Genomic DNA, 21189 nt, shown 5'->3' with positions numbered 1-21189 from the left:
GGCGTTTGGAGGTAATGGGAAGGAATCGAGTCTGTACGCAAAATGCAAGATACTCGTTACCGCTGACTCCGAGGGGACAATTTGGGAGACGTGCGGACGTACCCTTCCGTCGGCGTGACTTGCCGACTGTGAGGCTGTGAGCCTCCTTCACCATTCGCTCCGCTTCCATCTCGATCCCGTCTGCTGCCACTGCTGCCGCTACCGCTGTTGTTGCGACTACTGCGCCGTGGACGGTCCGGTGCTTTTCCGCTGCGGTTGCTGGAGTGGCGGGATTGTTCGGGTGAGATGGACTTCGGCACTCCTCCGCCGCCACTGGTGGTTGTGCTTTGGCTTCGGCGTCGCTCCAGGTCTTGTTCTGCTTGCTCGACGATTTTGCGCTTGCTCGCTTTGTCCGATGCTGAGGCGGTGGAGGATTTGCGCTCTTTCTCCCGTTCACGACGACTTGCGCGGCTGTTGGGTCGCGACTTTGGCGGTGAAACAGTGGGTTGTCGAGAAGTGGGTGGACTAATGGTTCCTTGTTGAGATGTGGGAGGACTGAAGGTCGGGTGGTGGATGCTTCGTGCTCCATCGTCGGTGGACTCGCCGACTTCGGGTACTGTACTCAGACGATCGAGGGTGCGGTTGGAGGGGTGGTTGGGGACTTGTTGTGGAGATCTTGTAGATGTTCGGGATCCGTTGCGCTTGCTTGATGGTGGGCTGACTGGTATCGTGCGGTCGATTAATGGCTGCTGTGATCGTTGTTGCGGTGGAGATTGAGGTATTACTGGTAGGGGAGGGAGTGTTCGAGGAACTGCCTTTCGCTGAACTCTTGCAGTAGGTGGCGGACGCGTGGGAATCGGCTGATTTTCAGGACGCACTGGAGTCGATTCGTTCGAGCCTCGCTTCACGATCGCTCCAAGAGCCTGCACAAGAGCAGATGCATCTGCGAACTCATCGTCATCCAAGCCATCACTTGACGAGTATACTTCTTTGATTGCGCGTCTAGACAGTGCTCTCGCACGTTCGTATTCCTTGGCGCAGTCCCACAGGAAAGCGGCATGCTCCAAGATGATCGAGAGTCGAAGAGCATGTGTGGATGGCAGCAGACGATCAGCAAGTGTCTGTGCCGCTTCGAAATGTTCGCGAGCCATTGGTACAAAGTTCAGCGGTGGGAGGAGATACGATGCCGCCGCATGAGTTGGAGATATGTCGATCGGCGCAAGTCCAGGAGGTCGAGTGGGTGTTCTTCGGGCATCTGAGGAAGTGAAAAGTCCTGGAGGCGGTGTCTGCCCTGATGCATACGGGTTGGTGATGTACGAAGCTTCCGACACCATTGATGGTATTGCATCTCGGAGGCTCGCCTTGGGCCGTCGTCTTCCGTCGCTGCTGTCCTTGCCGTTCTTCGGTGATGCCTCCTGTGCACCTTGTCTAGTTGACCTCGCGCTCTTTGTCGTTCTACCGCTCGAGGGCGGGCTGTCGCCGGATTTTGGTGATCTTGAGTTGATCTGACTGAGCGGAGGATGATTGTGGAACAGGCAGAAGACGTGATACAGCGAAGCTCGCAGCTTCGCTGCCATGACTTTGAGTTCTCGCCCGTGCTCGCCATCTCGACAATTCGGCGAGATATAGACTTCCGTCACCGACAAGCCTTCCCTTGCAAGCCAGATGATGTGGTGGTATAGCTGCAATGACTTCGTGTCTCTCGTGCCATCGAGCTTTCGTAATTTTCGTGCACGGTATAGCTTCCTCGAAAGGAGGATCGAAAGTCCGAGAACTTGGTATAGAGAGGCGGAGAGGAATGGATTAGAAGGCTCAACGAGTTTGGCGAGGCGACCCAAGATCTTCTCCTCGATCAGTGACACTGCCATCGACAGAGCTCAGAAGGTGGCCATTCGGACGATGCGGTTTGGTCGAGCAAGAAGTCGTCGCCGCTTCAAAGTGTGTATGTGTATGGATATGATTGTTGTTGGAGAAGGTGTGACCATCAAATGCACCGCGATCAACGAAGCGACAACGACCAATGTGGCCGGACCGATTTAAAGATTCGAATCGATGCCAACTTCGATTAGAAGACGAACATGTGGAGTATCGATGGCTGGTGGTTGGGGTGCGCGCTTGATGGAGCAACAGCAAGTAGCGTCTGAAACAACGGTCGATGCTATCGCCAGCCAGTATCCAAAGCCCAGAGACTGGTTGAAGTGCCGGAAGTGCGGGCGCCCAATGGCACGATTGTGAGCTTCGAGATCGTTTAAGGAGGTAGGAGATCGCTGGACAGCGTTGAGGTTTGGCGATGTCGAGATTGTAGCCGGCAGGGTCTTCGGAAGTACTAACACAACATCTGTCAGTCCTTCATGCGTCTAGACACAGGTATCAAGGGAGCGTAAAGGCAGTAAATACCTATTCCGTGCGTAGCGCGAGGACTTTGCGGCTAGCAAAAAAAAAGCTGTCTTATTCGCTTTCAATTATCGACGAAGCACCAATGAAGGGCTAGGATGCGCTTTTGATGTTATGGAACACTCGGCAACGTCACCGGTGGGATAAAGACCTCGAGACGTGTCGTCGTCGTCTTCGCTGTTCAAGGAAAGTGGCTGGTTGTATGCGCTCAGGAAGCATGGCCACCCAATGCTGTCGGTAGATCGCCTCTCAGCCTCTGTTCGTCGTAGTGCTGACTTTCACCAGATGTCGAGTCGTTGTGAATGATCCAGGCCGTCGACGCTGTTGGTTGTTGTGTGTGATGTCTCCTCTTCGTTTCATCCACCGGCTTTCTTCAATTTCGGATGCGACCCCGGATTTGTGCGTTTGTCGCAGCGAGGCCTGCTAGAGTGGATGTCGTCGCAGATACGCGGATTCTTGTAGGATTCTGTTGGCCGTACGCGCTCCACCTTCGTTGAGCAAGTGAGCATGAAGGAATTGACAATGAGATTATCGAAGCGCGCCGCTACAATCACGACGCCGCCAACACCGCAGCAGTACAACTCCCAGAAGCAATGCGACAAATCTCAAGAGAAGAGAAAGGAAATGGCCGTGGTAACGCAGTCGACCAACCTTCTTCCATACTACTGCAGCCTGCCGGCAGTAGCAGTGGAGCTGGCCGCTGTTCGTGCAAGACGTGGCACCGCTGGAGCTAAAGGCCGAGATTCCTTCCCCCATGCACGCATCAGCATCAGCATCAGCATCCGCTGTCCTGTCCAGCGCAGAGAAGATACTTTGAGTTCCTCGTTGCTGGTCCTTGAGGACCTTGACTGAACTGGGATCGAATGTGACGTCGACCTGCGTGGATTGGAACTCCACATACCGAGACGCGATCAAGGATATCAATCATATCATTGTCATCCGCTCGGCAATGCATCTTCCACGGGTACGTCCTGTCGTACAGCGCACTGCCGCCCGCACACTACCACCGCAGTAGGTATACGCAATGTACATGCTTTTCCGTAGACGCAATGCGCTGGCAAACTGTTCTTGAGCATATCACGCTAGACCGGTCCGGCATGGCGTCAAACTCAATTCGACACGTACCATGTGCACTTCCTTTCCATTCATCGCAACACTGTCCTTTCATCGACCTTTCATCGTCAATTGTTGCTCGTCATGCACGTCCTATCTGGTAAGTCGTACAAGGCTGACTATACCTTGCTGCATCGTCTGGCTAGACGGGTACCTGGTGCAGACTGAACGATGGATCTCCCAAAGACTTTTCCTCCTCCCTCCGTGAGCGGTCAGCCTTCGGCAATATTCCTCCAAGAACACCTCTTGCATGCCCGCGTGACCTGGCTTACCTCCCCCGCATCCGTCGAGACTTGCCTTCGGTACTGGATCGACCAACCGCGGAATCGGTGCGGTTGTCGGTACGAAATGTCATCTCTTGCAGATGCATCTGTCGCATGCCGCTTCTCTTTGATATCAGCCATCATTTCACCCTCGAGCACCCAGCAAACAGACAATCCATTTCCACAATCCCAATGATCACTACACGCTCTTCCACCCTGCACTAGCTTCTCAGGGCTCGGACCACCAACGCCGGCCGAAGCGGCTGGAGAATGGCGGTGAAGCTCATAAATCTTGGCGCTAAGTACCCACACCTGTGGGAAAGAAAAGCCCGAGTCCAATTCGGCGGCCAATGCCTCTCGCAGCAAGACCCCAGTGGCTTTTGACAAACGTTCCCTGCGGGCCTGCATGCCATGCGGACGAGCTTGGTAAACGTCGACGTCACTGCTGTCGTTGCCAATACCGAAGAGTGATCTGCTTCCATAGCAGCAAGATCAACGCGACAACATGTGGTCAGACAGTATTGTTACTTTGCCATACCACTCAGGACCTCAGATGACGAGAGATTGGTAAGGTATTACATTTCTCAGAATTGCAAAACTTCCGCGCTGTTTCAGAAGCACAATCGACTGTCTCGTTGTACGCATCGATCATACTCGCCGTCTCCAGATAGCACCATACCAACCGCTCTCACTATGCGGAACGAATGACGCAAACCAGATTCCCTTGGAAACTCGCATGCCATGATCAATACCCCATCGAGCAAAAGTCATTGCACTCGACAAGCCCACGATCTGGTCAAGTGCAACTAGCCGACATCTGTGCATGTTTGCGACGCGCAATTCAAACAACTGCGACGGCCGACCGGTAGCATAGACTCACACGGATGCGTTTCTGTCATGCGAAAGAACGACTCTCGTTGGTCGGGCCGAATTTCATGCGATGGACGGGTGCCACGCCTTGTCTGGGTGCGACGCGGATGTTCGCATAACGACGCAGGTACGGCGATATTTGTGTGTGAGATTTGCTTCATTGACAATCAGTACGACGAGACTTGAGGGTGTTTCGGACAGAATGACAGAAGACGAGAGTCGGGACGACTGGGTGGAGAGATTGGAGCAAGAGACGGGAGGTGGTTAAGTATGGGCTGTAATGCCGCGGTTTGAGGACTCGGAAGCATCATCTCAACTCACTCATTCGCACCCACGAGCAAGGACATCAGTCAACAACCCAACCTCGGGATCAAGACAGGTCAGCACACCGACAGCGAGTACGAGAACTCCCTCGGCGTGGGAAAGCAGTGAAGCTGACAGGAACACAGATCATACGCATCACCTCACACAAAGGCTACGACACTCCTTCTGCAGCAGCTTCCGGCAATCAAACAACTCGACAGGACCGAGCACTACATATCGATCTCCATCAGCACTCGTCAATCATCACCAACACTCGGCCATCAAGTTCCATCCCGCCAACTACCCACACCTCCCTCAAGATGTGCAAATACTACGCTCACCACCACCCCTGCGGCCACATCAAGACCGTCTTCGCCGCCTTCTGCCCTCCAGGCGCTTTGGTGCAGAAGCAGTGCGGCAAAGGCGAGATCTGGGCGACCGTCAAGATCGAAAAGGACTGCGCTCGTTGCTTCGAGGAGCCAGAGCCCACCATGCCTCGTTCCAAGGTCGGAGGTGGAGCACGGAAGAAGATCACTAGCCGGAGGTGATGATGAGATTGTGGTAGCGAAAGGTCGTGGGGAGCTGGGCTCTGGGATTCATTTCTTGTTCATATTTGGGTCGGTTTGCTGTTGATGAGAGAAAGTGAAAGTACCTAGGTACGCTGGGCGTATGATGAGCCAGAGAAGCATATATGAAGACATGAAGTGTGAATTAAACCCATCTTATCGTTCATGCATGAACTTGACCTGTACCATACTCCATCTCCTCTTTATCCGGAATTTCTACCGCGAAGCGCTTCCCGAGCCTTCACGAGCTCGTACTCAATACGAAGTGCCCAGAAGCCCTTCCCTCGCGGCAGGCAAGCGAGCCGAGCTCGAGAGGAGCTGCAGTCCAGTCCAGTCCGAACCGGCGGCGGGAGATCGATCACACGCGAAGATGGCAAATGAACACCTTCCCCGTCGCCTCGTCTTCGATGCAAGTGTATCTCATCAACATTCGAGAAGAAGAGAGATTGTGATCTCGAGCCATGGCCACATCCCGCCTATGGACCAGGTTGCGCGGGTCTCAGCCCCCAAGGATGAGCCCTGCTGGTCCTGCCGCCACGGAACTTTCCGACCGTGGAGCTGACGCCGCGGCTACCAACGACGCGACTGCGAATGCGGGCATTGCTACCCCGGGCGATGATGATACCAGCCGTACGATTGAGAAGGAGAGCGCTCCGGGCAAGACGAGTACGGATGGCGGAGATGAAGGGCGGGACAGCGGTGATCGAGAAGCAAGTGGGGAGGTGAATGAGAAGGATGGTGCGGTTGTTCAGAGTCAGGGAGCAGAAGCGGCTGAGGAAGAGGAGGGAGAAGACGAGTCCAAACATTTGCATGGGACGAAGTTGGCGCTGTTGACGTTTGGATTGGCGTTGGCTACGTTTGTGGTTGCATTGGATAACACGATCATTGCGACGGTAGGTTGGATGGATATTCTGCTTGTGAGGAGCTGTGGCTGACGATTTGGTTGTTTCAGGCGATTCCTCGGATTACGACTGTGTTCGACTCGTGAGTGGATGAACGATCACATTGAAGACCACACACCACTAACAATATCAAACAGACTCAACGACGTAGGCTGGTATGGATCCTCATATCTCCTCACCACCACTTCTCTTCAACCATCGTTCGGGAAGATATACACCTACTTCGACGTCAAATGGGTCTACCTCTCCGCTCTGCTCATCTTCGAGCTCGGATCTGTCATCTGCGCGGCAGCGACCAGTTCAACGATGCTCATTGTCGGACGAGCGGTGGCAGGAGTGGGAGCCTCGGCGTTGTTCAGCGGCGGCATGACGATCGTTGCATATTCGGTACCGATGCGGAAGCGAGCGCTGTATATCGCGGCGTTGTCGAGTATGTTTGGCATTGCGTCCGTTGTGGGACCGATTCTGGGAGGAGCTTTTACAGATAATTTGACTTGGAGATGGTGAGTTTTGAACGCAGGATCACACACGAAGTGAACACTGCTGACGCCCTGCCAGGTGCTTCTGGATCAACTTGGTACGCCCACTTCCCAACTGACCCAAAGCCACCAACAGAACTAACAATCCTTCTAGCCCTTTGGCGGAATCAGCATAGCCGTAGTCTTCTTCTTCTTCAGCAACCCACCTCGCCGCTACACCCACATGACCTTTCGCGAAAAAGTCCGCCAAATCGACATCGCAGGCGCCTTCTTCCTCATCTGCGCCATCGTCTGCCTGCTGCTCGCCCTTCAATGGGGCGGGTCCGTCTACCCCTGGTCCAACAGCAAAGTCTGGGGCAACATCCTCGGCTTCGGACTCCTGATCATCGTCTTCGTCGCACTGCAGTTCTACCTCGGAGACCGCGCGACGATGCCGCCGAGAATTCTGAAGCAGAGGACTGTGGCAGCTTGCGCGATCTTCTCAACGTTTCTAGCGATGGCTCTCTACGCGTACGTTCTCCCTTAATGCCTCCTCCGTCTGCACACCCTTGACTGACCAAACGCAACAGGCACATCTACTACCTCCCCTTCTACTTCCAAGCCGTCAAAGGCGCCACAGCCGAACAATCCGGCATCCGAACAATCCCATACTTGGTCAGCATCACCCTCTCCTCCATCGTCGTCGGCGCCACAATCACCACTTTCGGACCCTACAATCCTCCCATGTGGTTCGGCGGCGTCGTCTTCTGCATCGGCTCCGGTCTGCTCTACACTCTCCACCCCTCCTCCAACCCGGGCCACTGGATCGGCTACCAAATCCTCGCGGGCATCGGAGCCGGAGCGTGCGTTCAAATTCCGTTTATAGCGGTGCAGGTCGTGTTGAGCGAGAAGGATATGCCGATTGGGAATGCGGTTGCTATCTTTTTCAATTCTCTGGGTGGGGCGATTAGTGTGAGTATTGCACAGAATATTTTCAGCAACACTCTCATCGAAGAGATGCCGAAATTGGCGCCGGCGGTGGATGTTATGAAGGTCATTAGTGCGGGCGCGACGGGCATTCGAGCGGAGGGTGTGGTGCCCGAGGGAAGCCTGCCGGGGGTGGTGTTGGCGTACAACAAGGCTGTGACGACGGCGTTCATACTGCCGGTGGCTGTCAGTGGGATGGCGTTCCTGGCCTCAGCATTCATGGAGTGGAAATCGGTCAAGGGCAAGAAGCTGATGCCGGGTGGCGCATGAGAAGATACGTTGTCGTCGGAGAGGAAAGTTTTTCTTGGGCCGGAGTGGACATATTCATGTGAACATGACAGAACAGGACATACAAGCGGCAACACAGGGCAGGAATTGATTAGACGACAGCTCCGTGGAATGCAGAACACTCTTCCATTTTGCAATATGCTTCCTCTGTCATACCATTTTATCTTGTTCGAATGCACGAGATGCAATCGTGGTGACATGACTGTTATGCGTAACCTTGTCGAAAAGGTCCAGATCTCATCCAGCACACGGCCTATCGAAAGCAGGAATCGACGCAAAATGGGACACTTTCACCGACACGACGAAATCTTAGCACTTGAATACTCCACCATGCTTGAGCATCTCATCTCTATGCATTTCCAGTCTGCCCGCGGCAAAATGACCCGCCAATCCTTCACATCCAATCGAATCAGCCGTCATACAAAAGAGCATCCAATCCTTCACAATGCCCAGCCATCGCAAACACCAATACCCAAGACCTAAACATCCCAACCAAACCCCAACGCTGAACGCTCGAACGCAATGACAAAACAAATCAAGTGCACAAAAGACACTCTCCGCTCCGATGGCTCTTAAAAGTCCATGCTCCACCTCTCCCTCACCCCCTCCCGTTTCGTATGCTCCAACACCCAAGTCCGCAGTTCAAAGTCCGGCGTATACCACGAATCGAAAAGTTCCGCCGCCGTCTTCTTGACTATCATGCCATCACTTCCCCGCACCGTCAGAACCGCGTCTTCCTCCATATCGTCGACATCCTCGTCGTGTGAAGGCTGGTGATGCGAGTGTTGGTTGTTAGAGCGAGGCGGTGATGGCGACACTTCCATCCGTTGGAGGAGTCGCAGTTCTTTTCCTGTTCGGACGAGGATCGACGCGCTATGTCGGTGGAGTATCGGTGGTGGTTGGGCTGCTCGTTTGCGTGGGGTTGCTGTTGTTGTGGAGTCGCGAGATTGTGGTGGGGAGGGGATGGAGTTTTCGTTGACTAAGTCCGGGAGGTCGGTTGGGGTGGGAACACGATTTGGAGGTGATAGATAGGCTGTGGGCAAGTCGTCGGCGGATGTGATGGTGGAGAGTGGAGGACGGGAAGCGTTGCGGTGGGGTTGAGGTCTTGATGTGCAGTGGTTTTGGCTGTGCAGAACGGTGTGGTAGGACTCTTCAGATGGATCGACTTCACGTCTTGAAGAGGTAGGGCTGAGTGCGAAGTCGCGGGAGGAGACGCTGGTAAAGGAGAGTTGGGTGGTGGTGTGTTGGACTTGGTTGTTGTAGGCCGATTTCGAAGTTCGAGAGGAGGACTCCCTCGACATGGTGGTGGAACCTTCTCCTGCTCGGGTCCGACGTTCGCGAAGTCGGGAGCTGACTTGTCTGGACATTGTGGAAGCACTCATCGCGGGGCTCAAGCGGCCTCCTCCGCTGTCACTTCGGCTTCGACATGCGCGTTCCTTGCCGTTCATCACTTCAGCTACAGGAGGAGGTTGCATCATCCACATGACCTCTTCTCGAGAGGAGACCTTCGTGACGGTGGCTGGGTGTAAATCACTTATAGGTGGATTGCGATTCGGTTGGTAGGTGCTTGACATGGAGTCTTTTGTCCGTACTCGTGCGGGCATCTGCAGGCCAGAGCCATCGTATGTCGTCCCATTGAGATTACTCAACGAACCCCACAGCTCCTCATCATCCCGTTGATATGGTCGATAATTCCACCTATCTCCATCTCTTTCGTTGTGTGCAAGATCCAGCTCACTGCGCGACTCACTCGTCATACTGAATTCAGTCGGAGCCCTCCTCCGCGGATTCAACGCTGCATTCGCCTTCTTCTTCCCTCTGACCACACCCGTCGGTCCCAATGCAATCTCCGTCTGCCAATGTGGATTCGTCGAAGAAGGAGAAGGATGTCGATATGCGCCTGGCAGTTCGGTCGCGAGTTCCTCCCTGGCTGCACGATCCCATGCGGCTTCTCGCTTTCGTCTCTTCCGATATCGAGCGTCTGCACACGGTGCACAGGAGAGGTAGAAGAAGATGGCAGACTGGATTCCGCGGTGGATAGCCATGGCTGGGCTAGATGTGCTGCAGTCAAGGAAATGTCGAGTATGCAAATGTCATGCAAATCGTGGAGACGACGATGATAGAGACGAGCTCATGGGCACGGTGCGATGTTGGCGATTGCTGGTTGGTATGTATGCCACATGCTGGGCGGAGGTGATTAAGAGAGCGTGGTCCTGTAGCTGTAGAGTGCTGTTGGGAGATTGAAATGGTCCAAGGAGATGCGGTTCGCGATGTGTAAGACAATCTCCAATGTAGGCTTGAGAGAACGAGAGATTTCCAGTACAATGGGTCGGAAGGGAGTTTCCCAGTTTGTGCAATCGAGTAAGGTCCTGCCAGTGGGTCGTGACACGGGCAAGAGCCAGATCAGGGATGTTGACAAGAAGAGCGGAAGCGACCAGCGCTGTCTATGGAGCGTAGTGTAGGTGTGTATGAGCCTTGTCCAGTGGTCTCCGGTGTATGAATGTATCAGCGATCCGGTCGTCGTGCTGTTATTTACGAATGGGGCGGAGGTGGAGGAGAGGGGTGGAGTTCCTCGTGAGAGAGGGTCCTCAATCCGGATGCAATCTTAACCCTTCAAATGCCGTCCGAGGCACCGCAGAGTGGTCCGAGTCAAGGTGGATGTCGTAGACTCGAAAACCCTTCTTTTTTATTCCTCCTCCGAAACACTCTCACGTCGGGGAATGCTCGTCCAAATGCAAAGACGATGTATATACAGAGGACATTGAGGTCAAGTAACAAGAGCGGTCGAGGTACACCAGAACAATGAGGTGACGACGAGGCACAGCAGCTCCCATGTATTTCTACCGAATGACCTATACGAATCCTCCCGGCGCAAGACATCCCGCTCTGGGCTCCCCCTCTTCCACCAACCACATACCCGGACATCGCATCTCCTGCCAGCGGATCGATTACGAGAGACGACAGCACACGGAATACGCAATGCTGCCACGTCTTCCTGCATCTATACACGCCCATCTCCATCCAGCTCCCAGTCGTCCAGAAAGACAGCGGTCAAGCTCCTCGCAGTCGCCTCCGCTCCTCCACCAAGGTTCTCGCAAGCATATCCCTCCACCAATCTGTCCCTAACTCTCGCGTTCCCGCCGCTTTCCGACCTCCCATGCATCTATGGAGTCTGACCGCAATGGAATTGCTTGATCCCATTAATCGGCCGACAAGGGTGAAAGTCCACCAAGCACGAGTGTCCCTTCAAAAATGTGTTAGCTGACAAGATGGAAACGCATGAACAAGGACCGAATGTGATGGTCCGTCGGATCCGTCAAACTTACGTTGTGGCAATCCTTGACTTGTCCGGCGTTCTTTCCGATGCCGTGGCATTTGCCGTTGTCATAGTTGTTGTTGGGCTTTCTGCATCTCTGGATGATGGGAATGTTGATCAGTCTGTGGATCGCAGCAATTCAGTACAGAACAGAGGAGGACAAACGCCCCAATTATATGCTTTGGCCGAGGGGACGGTCGATGCGAGGATGAGGAGGATGGAGAGGTGAAAGATCTGCATGGGAGCTCTCGTTGTATCCGTCGCGTTGGTCGTTGCGCCCGTTGTGAAGAGATGGAAATGTAAAGGGTTGTACGCGAGGTAAGGACTTGGATTCTGGCAGACCTCACTTACACGATCGAGTGCACCCTGGTCGGTTCATTCAGGCGGATTGTTGGCGTCGCAACAGTTTAATGTTCGTTATGACAGTCCGACCACGATACGATACGATGTCTCGTCAACTGATCAATTTACCCGGCGGCGACGACGAAGCCTACGAGGGAGGCGTTGATTTCTCCGCACTGCTCTCCAGCGTCTAGAAATCGAAGAGAGCGATGATGTCCCGTCACGCGGCCTGGAATTGGAGAACATCGACCATACGATGACCAAGACAGAAGAGTAAGTACACTGACGTCTTGGGTTCAGATGAGCGTGGATACACATTTCTGAGCTGCCATCATGTCTCCATCACGACCGGACAGCAGGAAAACGCACATCGATCCACGAGCACATGGCTCCAACACAACCAACTCAGAATGACACCCACAAACCAGCACTCTTCAACCCCGCTCCACCACACTCAACATCCCCATCTCTCTACCTCCCCTTCCCTCCCTTCCCTCCCTACTCACCACAATACGCCGTTCCCCCCGAGTTGTCCAGCGGGAAGCAATAGTGTCCCTCCTGTTGGCAAACGTTGTTCTAGCAAAGAAAAAGTCAGCGCAAGCTCCCAAGCCGCGACGGGTTTAAAGTCCGAGGCACTGAGAACTTAAACCCCAGCAAGGAATGTGCTTGTTCTTGGACCCTCTAACAATTCCGCGGCCGTTGCATGTGCCCGAACCGCCGGTGGCGATGGTGTTGGAACCGCTGCATTTCTGGAGTTGACACATAACTGGTCAGTATGGTGTAGGAGGAGGTGAGAGATGAGAGGGTGCGTGGAGAGAACGTACAACCCCATTGTTTCCAGTCGATGTCTGCGAAGGCGGGCGACAAGAGGGTGAGGAAGAGGGAGATGTGGAGGATCTGCATTGTTGTTGGTTTGTTTCGGTCAAATCGGCTGATTTGAAGGAGTTGTCGAGAAGCGTCTGACAGAACAGAAAGCAGGTCGGATTCTGGCGGGTATATGTATTCACATCCATACAACACACCTTGCACACCCCGCCCGCTCACCTCCACGGATTTGCCGGTTTCAGACTGGGGATAGAGGCTGAATTCTTCGGAAAATCATCTTCAAAACGCGCTCTCCTCTGTGCTTCAACATCCGATCGACTAGGAGTATCCTGCTCCCGCCCGTTTTAGAACCTATTCCCACGGATCTGCCGGCTACAGACTGGGGATCGAGGATCAACTCTACAGCTGACGCACACTTGTGTCTTCTAATATCCGATCGACTGGGGACGTCCTGCTCCGCCTCGTCTCACTCCCACAGATCTGCCGGCTGCAAGACTGGGGATCGACGGAAGAATTGTACAGCTGAGACACAAGTGTGTGCTCCAACATGCGATCGGCTGGAGATATCCTGCTCCGCCTCCGCATCACTCTGGACTACTCCTTGCAATGATCCGGATCACTCTGGACTACTCCTTGCAACGATCCGGAAAACCTAGTTGCTACCACGTCATCGCCGAGAGTTCGTATTCACGGACCGCAAAGAATTCTAGATACCTCAACAGCAGCGGGAAACACCAGACTGCAAGATTGCCGTCATGAAACCTTGATCAAGTTGGATCTCAAAGACGTCTCAAGAAAGGTAACACGATATCTCCCCTGAGGCTAGCAACGCCAGCGTTTACGGCAAAAAGGAAGAATCTCCATGCTCCAACATCACAGCCGGATAAGGGGATCGTTGAATCCGATCTGACATTTCCAATTCCATCCATGCTGGACTGCAACGATCCATGCGAAGATACAGCAACAGCAGAGCGAAGTGGCCAGCGCAAGCAACGTTGAACGGCTCCAGCGACTACAGAGGATGTCGACGGACAGACGAAGCCATTCCGCACAAAAAGCGTTCCCACTCAAAAGATTCATATCGCAAATCGTCTCCCAGGCAGGCGAGGGTTCTTCTCTCACATGCAGCAAGCAGGCTCCATCCTCCCAACCGGCCACAGCGTGCATCAACGAGCAATGTTGAACGTTGACGCTCAACCCGTTCACGTCAACCCGCTCACGGGCGAGTAAGCATACAACTTCATCATTTGCAAGACCAGAAACGAGCCGGCCCTGACCAAATCCAACAACGAACCTGACTGGATTGAAGGTATGGCGGACTTGGCCCTGCGGCACGCCTGGAATGTTCGCGCACACGCCAAAAAAAGCCCGGGACAGAGTTCATCGCCAAAGAAACCTCCTCGCATCGTCTCGCTGCGCCTCTTCCCCGCTGCTGACAGCTCTGTAAGCAAGAGCGGCTTGCTCACTCTGTCGAAAACTCTCCGCATATACCAGGATCCAGGTTGTACGCAGACCGCCTGATCGGCAAGAGAAGGAGATCGGCAAATGGAACATGACAACCGGGTGCTCGGGTGTCATCAACAAGCCTGTCAACGACGACACCTTCTCGTTGATCCTATCGTTGCCGGAGCTCATCGTCTTCCGGACCCGCTGACAGCTTCGAGCGGTACGATCAGGTAAGTTTAAAGCACGTCCGTCGGCTTCTCTCACCCTCTTCTTCTTCTTCCTCTTCTCTTCCTCCAGCACAACCCCATCTCTGCTCCTCCACCCAACAGCACCCGCGGCACCATCCCCATCGTCGTCAACGACAACCACACAAAAACACCAACACGCAACATGCATCTCTCCACCACCACGCCCCTCATGGCCCTGGTCGCCGTCCTCTTCAGCTTGGCCACCCAAGCCCTCAGCGCCGCCGTCCCAGAACCTCACGCAAACATCGGCGCCAGAGCCCCATCACCACCCCCACCAACCGAGGAGTGCAGCTACCCCGACTCGTGCAGAATCAACCCCGCGCTGTGCTGCGGTTAGAGCAAAGCAAGTCTTTGAAGCGACGATGCAAACTTTCCAACCCCTTCAGTGTGTCTTTTGTAAGTCTCGAACATCCCATGCGAGGACTGTGTGTAAGAAAGGGGAGGAAACGTCAGCTGATGTTGTTCTGCTTCACTTTCCAGATTCCGGGGTTTTTTTTTCTCCATCCTGGCGTTAACGAGTGATGGGACTTTTCTCATCCACTTTCTCGCCGGATCGAGCTTTCATTCACTTCTGGCTCTTCACGGCACGAACACATGAGTGGCACGACAAAGCATTTGGAACGAGGGCGGAGTTACGATCGATCGATGCTTGCTTCTCGGGTTCTCTTGGTTCGGTCGTTGAAAGTGCGCAAAGCAAAGCGATGGAGCAATCACTCACGGTGGAGGCTGGACGGATGGACTGTAACTTATTCTCGCCGTCTCCCTATGGGAAGAGGTTCCTCCAGCGCGGATGTCGTATTCGTTCTTCTTTTGGCTCCTATAAACCGTCTTATCAAGTAAGTGAGGTAGGTCAAACATCCTTGTCCGGATCGATCAAAACAGCATGCCTTATGTACACCGCAAGCTACTCGTACATAATCTGCCACGAAAAACCCCGCCATGTCATCTACCCGCTGAACATGATCGCTGTCAAACACATCCCACCCACCCACCAGGAACAACATCCACACAACCCCTCGCCGTCTTACACCATCCCTACCCTCCTCCCTCCCCTCGACCTCCCTTCAACCCTACAAACTCCTCGTCCTCTCCTCCCCCTCCCTCATCCACCTCTCCAACGCCCCCTTATCCCTAACCCTCAACCCAATCTTGAAACCCTTCGGATCCATCGTCAACCCATTCGGCAATTTATTACACCCCATCGCATCCAGAATCGGTCGATCACTCTCCCTCTTCGGCGGCAAAATCTCAAACGCCGTAATCATCCTCAAGAAAGCCGTGTACAATTCCCGATTCGCCAGGTGACTGCCAATACACATCCTGCTTCCCGCTCCATATCCATAATGCGGAGTTCCCCGACTCGCCGCCGCGTCGTCGATCGAGTCGTCGGCGAGGTAGCGGTCCGGGTTGAAGTCGAAGGGGGAGGAGAAGTGGGAGTCGTCGTAGTGGGCGGCGTAGGCGTTCATGTAGAAGGATGTGCCGGCGGGGATGGTGACTCCCTCCCATTGGATGGGTTTGGTGGAGGTTCGCGGGAGGCAGACGGGGATGACGGACCAGAAGCGGAGGGTTTCCTTGACGAGAGCGGTGATGTAGCTGCATTTCTCCTCGTGGAGGCAGCGTTTCCAGGAGTCGTTGTTGGGGTAGACTTTTTGGATCTCGGCGAGAGCGCGGGATTGGATTTCTTGGCCGTGAGGGGAGGAGAGGTAGGCGATGCACATGATCAGGTTACCTGGCACGGTGTCTAGACCGGCGGAGACCATGGTCAGACCGATGGACATGACTTCTGCGTCAGTGAGTTTGGCTTCCGGGTCTTTGAGGACGTTGCCGGAGATGCACGGGGCGTCGGTGCCGTCGGCGATGCGGGACTTGAGCATACCGAGGAGCTTGTGCATGTATGCGGCACGACGTTTCTTGTACTCGAGTGGTTTGTCGGAGCCGCCGGGGAGGAGACGGAGCATGGGGATGTAGTCGGCCCAGTTGGTGGCGGTGGAGCGGAAGTTGGAGACTTCGCGTTCGACGTGGACGATTTCTTGGAGCATGCCGTCGTCGATGTTGCCTTCGATTTTGATGCCGTAGTTGAGGGTGAGGGAAGTGGAGAGAGCGTAACGTTGGAAGTAGGGGTTGGGATCGATGTCGATTTGACCTTGTTGGGAGTCTTGCAGCATTTCTTTGATCGACTTGATGGATTCGTAGTCGATGATGGGCATGTAGGATTGAACGGCGGGACGATTGAGAGCGGTGGCGGCGGCCTTGCGGCGTTTCTTGCAGGATTCATCCCATGGTGAGGTTCCAATGGTGAAGCCTTCGCTGGAGGAGACGACCGTGTGGAAGGTGTGCAACTTTGGTCTGGAGATCAAAGCTGATTGATTCGTGATCCACAGGTTCCTCACGCTGTCAAATGTGTTGGCAAACACGATCCGTCGATTTCCCAATCGAACTTGGAAGACGGGTCCATACTTCTTGGCCAATTTCATGGCATTGACGGCATGGTTGTCGCCGAGCTGTCGAAGGTTGCCAAAGATGGGAACACCAGGAACCTCGGGTAAACCTTTGATTTTGGGGATATCGGTGCGGTCGATGATCTTGATGGCGGCATAGATGACGGCGAGGATGAAGAAGGGGAAGACTTGAGGAGTGAAGAGGAGGCCAGTGAGGCTCTGCGGTTCTGGAGACTGAGCCATGGTGGTGGGAGAGAACCGAGAAGGATGGTCGCCGTTGATGTTACCCGGACAGGGTCAAGGGTGGGAGGGAATGTCGCTGTAAAGAGTGTGGTGTGGTTCAGGGCGGGTGGGTGATGTCGTGTGACGGTGCGAGGCAGGTGTTGTGTATATATAAGGTCAGGTGCAGCCGTCTCTGGGAATGAAGACAAGATATGAGATACGTTCGGGAGGGAAGAACGACTTTGAGAGGAGGAGAGTGTTTCCCACCGGACCGGATTCCTTAGAAGCCAACTCTGAGGATGGCTCTTATTCCGACACGCGAGGGAGTAGAGAAGTAAGTACTGACGGTATGTAATAAGAAGAAGGAAATGTCCATCGGTCCACTCACCTGTGGTCTATTTCGACCCCCGCATCGATTGGATCTACTCCACCCCTCGCCGCTACACCCTCTAGCTTGATGCGTGTAGTTCTACCCTTCCATAAGGGCGCACACATTCCGTTCTGCAACTGTCCCAGTCCCGCATCATCGGCAGCTTTTCCTGAACACACAACCCCTGTCCATAATTCCACACAATTCCGGGTCAGCATAATCACAGCCATTGGTGCGTGAAACTCCAACCAGGGTCAAACAGCGGGGAGTGGATATCAATGCGGGGCAATCGCGTGGCTCGGAATCGCTGCGCTCATCGCTTTGGGAAGGAGCCGCGGAATGGAGCCGTCTTTCGGAAACAAGGCCGTCTGAATATGAGTTGGAAGATGTGGAGGACGGAATGAGAGAGTAGCAGTGTAATTGCAGTGAGCATGAAGATCGATACAGAGAAAGCATTCTGTGTAGAGCACCACGCGACGGCAAGCTTCATATATGTTTGACACATCGTACAGGAAGATGACAGTTTGCTTGTCGGGGGTCGTACGTTGAAGATCTGTACACTTTTCCGATGCCATGGACTTGTTACCTGCTGTGCTGCCTTGTCATGACATTTCCGCGCAACAGCACCTCTAGAACTTCATCTCCACCGCCCTCTCAATCCTCCCTACACACTCACCAAATCCAACCAACCCTCCCTCCTCCCCACAAACTCCCTCCAACACAGCGACATCTCCATCCTCCAAGAACCTCCTCTTCTGCCCACCATTCAACTCAACCTCCCTCTTCCCACCCTCCGTCAACTCCAACAAACTTCCAAACTCCCCTCTCTCCGTGCCACTAATCGTCCCACTCCCCATCAAATCTCCCGTCTTCATCGGACAGCCTCCCACAGTATGATGCGCCAACATCTGCGGGAACGAGAACAGTAACTCCTTCGCCGACGTCTTGGTCAGTGTGGTCCTATCTTGTCCCTCTCCAGCTGGAGTCAGACTAAACTTCAGATCAATCGCATACCGCGACTTCCTGTCCTTCTCCTGCAAATACGGCAAAACCTCCGTCTCCGACTCAATCCCAGCTGTTTTAAACGGCTCCAGCGCATCCATCAACACCACCCAGGGACTAATCGTCGTCGCAAAAGACTTTGCCAAAAACGGCCCAAGAGGGACATATTCCCACGCCTGAATATCCCTCGCGCTCCAATCATTCAACAGCACCACTCCAAATAGTCTCTCTTCCGCCTCTTCAATGCTAACCGGTACGCCCTGTTCGTTCGGCGTGCATACGAAACATCCCAGCTCAAGTTCAATGTCCAATTTCCGCGACGGGGAGAGAACAGGTTGTTTCGGTTCCGCGGTTGGGTCGAGGAGGATCTGCCCGTTCGGACGACGAATAGGAGTGCCGGAGACGACGATGGATGATGCACGGCCGTGGTAGCCGACGGGAAGATGCTTGTAATTGGGTTGCAGAGCGGTGGAGGGGGTGCGGAAGAGGCAGCCGGCGTTGTAGGCGTGGTTGAGACCGGCGTAGAAGTCTGTGTAGTCGCCGATTTGCATGGGGAGGTGTAGTTTGCATTGTGAGAGAGGTATGAGGGCGCTTTTTTGTAGGTCTTGGTTCTGTTGGAGGACATCTGGGAATGGTCCGTTCTCGAGGAGGATGCTTTGGATGTACTCTCTGAAGACTCGATGGATTGGCCTGCCCAGGGCTGCGAAGTCGTTCAAGGTTTGTTGCGAGAAGACGGCTTGGTGAGGCTGGATGATGGACAGTTTGGAGAAGCCATTGCCTGCTGCGAAAGCTTGTAGGTCCAGAGCATAGTCGCCAATGGCTGCGGCGGGTCGTGGTTGGGGTGAGGATGCTGTCGAGATGATGCCCAAGGGGATGTTGTGGATGGAGAAGTGGCTCTTGGGGTCAATCTCGAGCCAGCTCTTGAGTGGAGGCATGATGGGAGTATGGTCTCGATCAAGGCGGTCGGGATAGCCAGACAGTCGACGTCGATGTGTGGGAGATGTTCATGCCCGAGATGGTCGAGTTCCGCATTGTCATTGAGGCAGTGAGAGCTCTCCGCAAGACAGCTCCAGCTTAAGCCGAGCTTGGAGCTGATCGCGGGGCAAATTCCGCGACGATGATGTCGATTGGACGACACGGCAATCCACGGGTCATGGCCACATCCATCTCACAGCGGAATGGACGAACAACTGGCGGTAGCTTCTTTGACTTCAGATGTAGAAAGTCACTCATATCGAGCTAAGTATAGAGACATTCTTTACTGTCTTTCCTCCTCTCCATCTCTCATACACAACTCCCACGGTCCACCATGCCCGTCACACACTTCACCACCCCGGAGAAATACACCTACCTCCACGGCTTCTCCACCCACCACGAATCCTCCGCCCTCCCCAACGCCCTCCCCGTCGGCAGCAACAACCCCCAAAAAGCCCCCTACGGCCTGTACAACGAAAAACTCTCCGGAACAGCCTTCACCGCCCCCCGCCACGAAAACCTCCAAACATGGCTCTACCGCATCCTCCCGGCGTCCTCCCACTCCCCTTTCCAACCCCGTGAGACCTCCACCTACGACCTCAACCCGGGTGGTCTCCGCGACGCGAAATGGCATCAAATCCCCAACCAACTCCGCTGGGATCCCTTCGACTTGGACGAAAGTGTCGACTGGATCCACTCCCTCCGCCTCGTCGCGGGAGCCGGTGATCCGACCATGAAATCCGGACTAGGAATCCTCATCTTCGCAGCTGGGAAATCCATGGATGCCAACCACGCCTTCTACTCCGCTGACGGCGACTTGCTCATCGTGCTGCAACACGGCGTCCTCGACATCCGCACCGAACTCGGCAGCTTACTCGTCCGACCGAATGAAATCTGCGTGATACCACGGGGGATTCGACACCACGTCTCCCTCCCGTCAGGCCCAGCACGAGGGTACATCCTCGAACTCTACCAAGGCCACTTCACGCTCCCCGAACTCGGACCCATCGGATCCTCAGGCCTCGCTTCCCCGAGAGACTTCCAAGCCCCCGTGGCGAGCTACATCAACGACACCACCACCGAACACACCCTCTTCGCCAAATTCTCGGGTACCCTCTTCTCCGCGACTCAATCTCACTCCCCCTTCGACGTCGTCGCTTGGCATGGGAATTACTATCCTTACAAATACGACCTGGGACGGTTCGCCACGATCGGCAGCATTTCCCACGACCACCCCGATCCCTCCATATTCACAGTCCTCACAGCCCAGTCCCCCGTTGCGGGAACCGCAGTCGCCGACTTCGTAATTTTCCCTCCCCGCTGGTTGGTGGCGGAGAACACGTTCCGACCACCGTGGTATCACCGCAACACAATGTCCGAATTCATGGGACTCATTACGGGAGACTACGATGCGAAGACTGGTGGTGGGTTCGCTCCGGCAGGCGCAAGTCTCCACAATGTAATGTCGGCGCATGGACCCGATATGGCGAGTTTTGAAAAGGCGAGTAATGCGGAGTTGAAGCCGATGAAGGTTGGGGAGGGGAGCATGGCGTTTATGTTTGAGAGTTGTTATATGGTGGGTGTGACGGAGTGGGGATTGAAGACGTGTGAGAAGGTGCAGGAGGGGTATAATGCGGAGAGCTGGGAGCCGTTGAAGGTGCATTTCGATGAGAATTGGAGGGAGCCGGGCAAAGACGAGAGCAAGGTGGAGGGAGAGGGTGATGCGAGTAAAGCAGCGTTGCCGCATTATGCAAAGTAGTCAAATGTTGTATTGGCACGTTCGAAGATCCACACACGAGTGTCATGTCATATCATATACTTTCAATTGTGTCACTCGCAAGACCTAGCTATTCTCCCTTTTTCGAGAGGCACAGATCACCAG

General features: G+C 54.4%; 8 protein-coding genes across 8 annotated transcripts; 4 read left to right on the top strand and 4 right to left on the bottom strand.

Annotated features, from left to right (window-relative positions):
- Window positions 1-860: 860 nt before the first annotated feature.
- Window positions 861-1853, bottom strand: MYCGRDRAFT_35062 (uncharacterized protein; the record flags this gene model as incomplete). Its single annotated transcript, XM_003856731.1, has 2 exons — window positions 861-1300; window positions 1403-1853. Coding segments are annotated over 2 exons (891 nt in total), but the record flags the coding sequence as incomplete, so codon positions are not given.
- Window positions 1854-5242: 3389 nt separating this feature from the next.
- Window positions 5243-5392, top strand: MYCGRDRAFT_29712 (uncharacterized protein; the record flags this gene model as incomplete). The annotated part of the gene is made up of 1 exon (XM_003856849.1): window positions 5243-5392. A coding segment is annotated over one exon (150 nt), but the record flags the coding sequence as incomplete, so codon positions are not given.
- A 608-nt stretch (window positions 5393-6000) lies between these two features.
- MYCGRDRAFT_67515 (putative major facilitator superfamily transporter) lies at window positions 6001-8105 on the top strand (the record flags this gene model as incomplete). Its single annotated transcript, XM_003856850.1, has 6 exons — window positions 6001-6381; window positions 6441-6472; window positions 6528-6893; window positions 6949-6967; window positions 7024-7379; window positions 7439-8105. 6 exons carry the CDS (start codon window positions 6001-6003, stop codon window positions 8103-8105), a joined length of 1821 nt encoding a protein of 606 aa, XP_003856898.1.
- A 590-nt stretch (window positions 8106-8695) lies between these two features.
- Window positions 8696-12684, bottom strand: MYCGRDRAFT_90213 (signal peptide-containing protein; the record flags this gene model as incomplete). Its single annotated transcript, XM_003856730.1, has 9 exons — window positions 8696-10170; window positions 10447-10567; window positions 11041-11124; window positions 11450-11561; window positions 11791-11805; window positions 11911-11971; window positions 12288-12339; window positions 12468-12547; window positions 12606-12684. The coding sequence occupies 9 exons, from the start codon at window positions 12682-12684 to the stop codon at window positions 8696-8698; spliced, it is 2079 nt and encodes a 692-aa protein (XP_003856778.1).
- Window positions 12685-13728: 1044 nt separating this feature from the next.
- Window positions 13729-14637, top strand: MYCGRDRAFT_90212 (uncharacterized protein; the record flags this gene model as incomplete). Its single annotated transcript, XM_003856851.1, has 2 exons — window positions 13729-13832; window positions 14382-14637. 2 exons carry the CDS (start codon window positions 13729-13731, stop codon window positions 14635-14637), a joined length of 360 nt encoding a protein of 119 aa, XP_003856899.1.
- A 733-nt stretch (window positions 14638-15370) lies between these two features.
- On the bottom strand, window positions 15371-16981 carry CYP-22 (putative P450 monooxygenase; the record flags this gene model as incomplete). The annotated part of the gene is made up of 1 exon (XM_003856729.1): window positions 15371-16981. One exon carries the CDS (start codon window positions 16979-16981, stop codon window positions 15371-15373), a length of 1611 nt encoding a protein of 536 aa, XP_003856777.1.
- A 978-nt stretch (window positions 16982-17959) lies between these two features.
- Window positions 17960-19323, bottom strand: MYCGRDRAFT_98885 (uncharacterized protein; the record flags this gene model as incomplete). The annotated part of the gene is made up of 1 exon (XM_003856728.1): window positions 17960-19323. The coding sequence occupies one exon, from the start codon at window positions 19265-19267 to the stop codon at window positions 17960-17962; it is 1308 nt and encodes a 435-aa protein (XP_003856776.1).
- Window positions 19324-19613: 290 nt separating this feature from the next.
- Window positions 19614-21066, top strand: MYCGRDRAFT_67509 (uncharacterized protein; the record flags this gene model as incomplete). Its single annotated transcript, XM_003856852.1, has 1 exon — window positions 19614-21066. One exon carries the CDS (start codon window positions 19642-19644, stop codon window positions 21064-21066), a length of 1425 nt encoding a protein of 474 aa, XP_003856900.1.
- Window positions 21067-21189: the final 123 nt, after the last annotated feature.

This window comes from Zymoseptoria tritici, chromosome 1 (assembly GCF_000219625.1).
Source record: "Zymoseptoria tritici IPO323 chromosome 1, whole genome shotgun sequence".
NCBI classification, from domain to species: Eukaryota; Fungi; Ascomycota; class Dothideomycetes; order Mycosphaerellales; family Mycosphaerellaceae; genus Zymoseptoria; species Zymoseptoria tritici.
The sequence above is the reverse complement of the archived record's forward strand: the minus strand, read 5'-3'. Positions and strand labels throughout refer to the sequence as shown.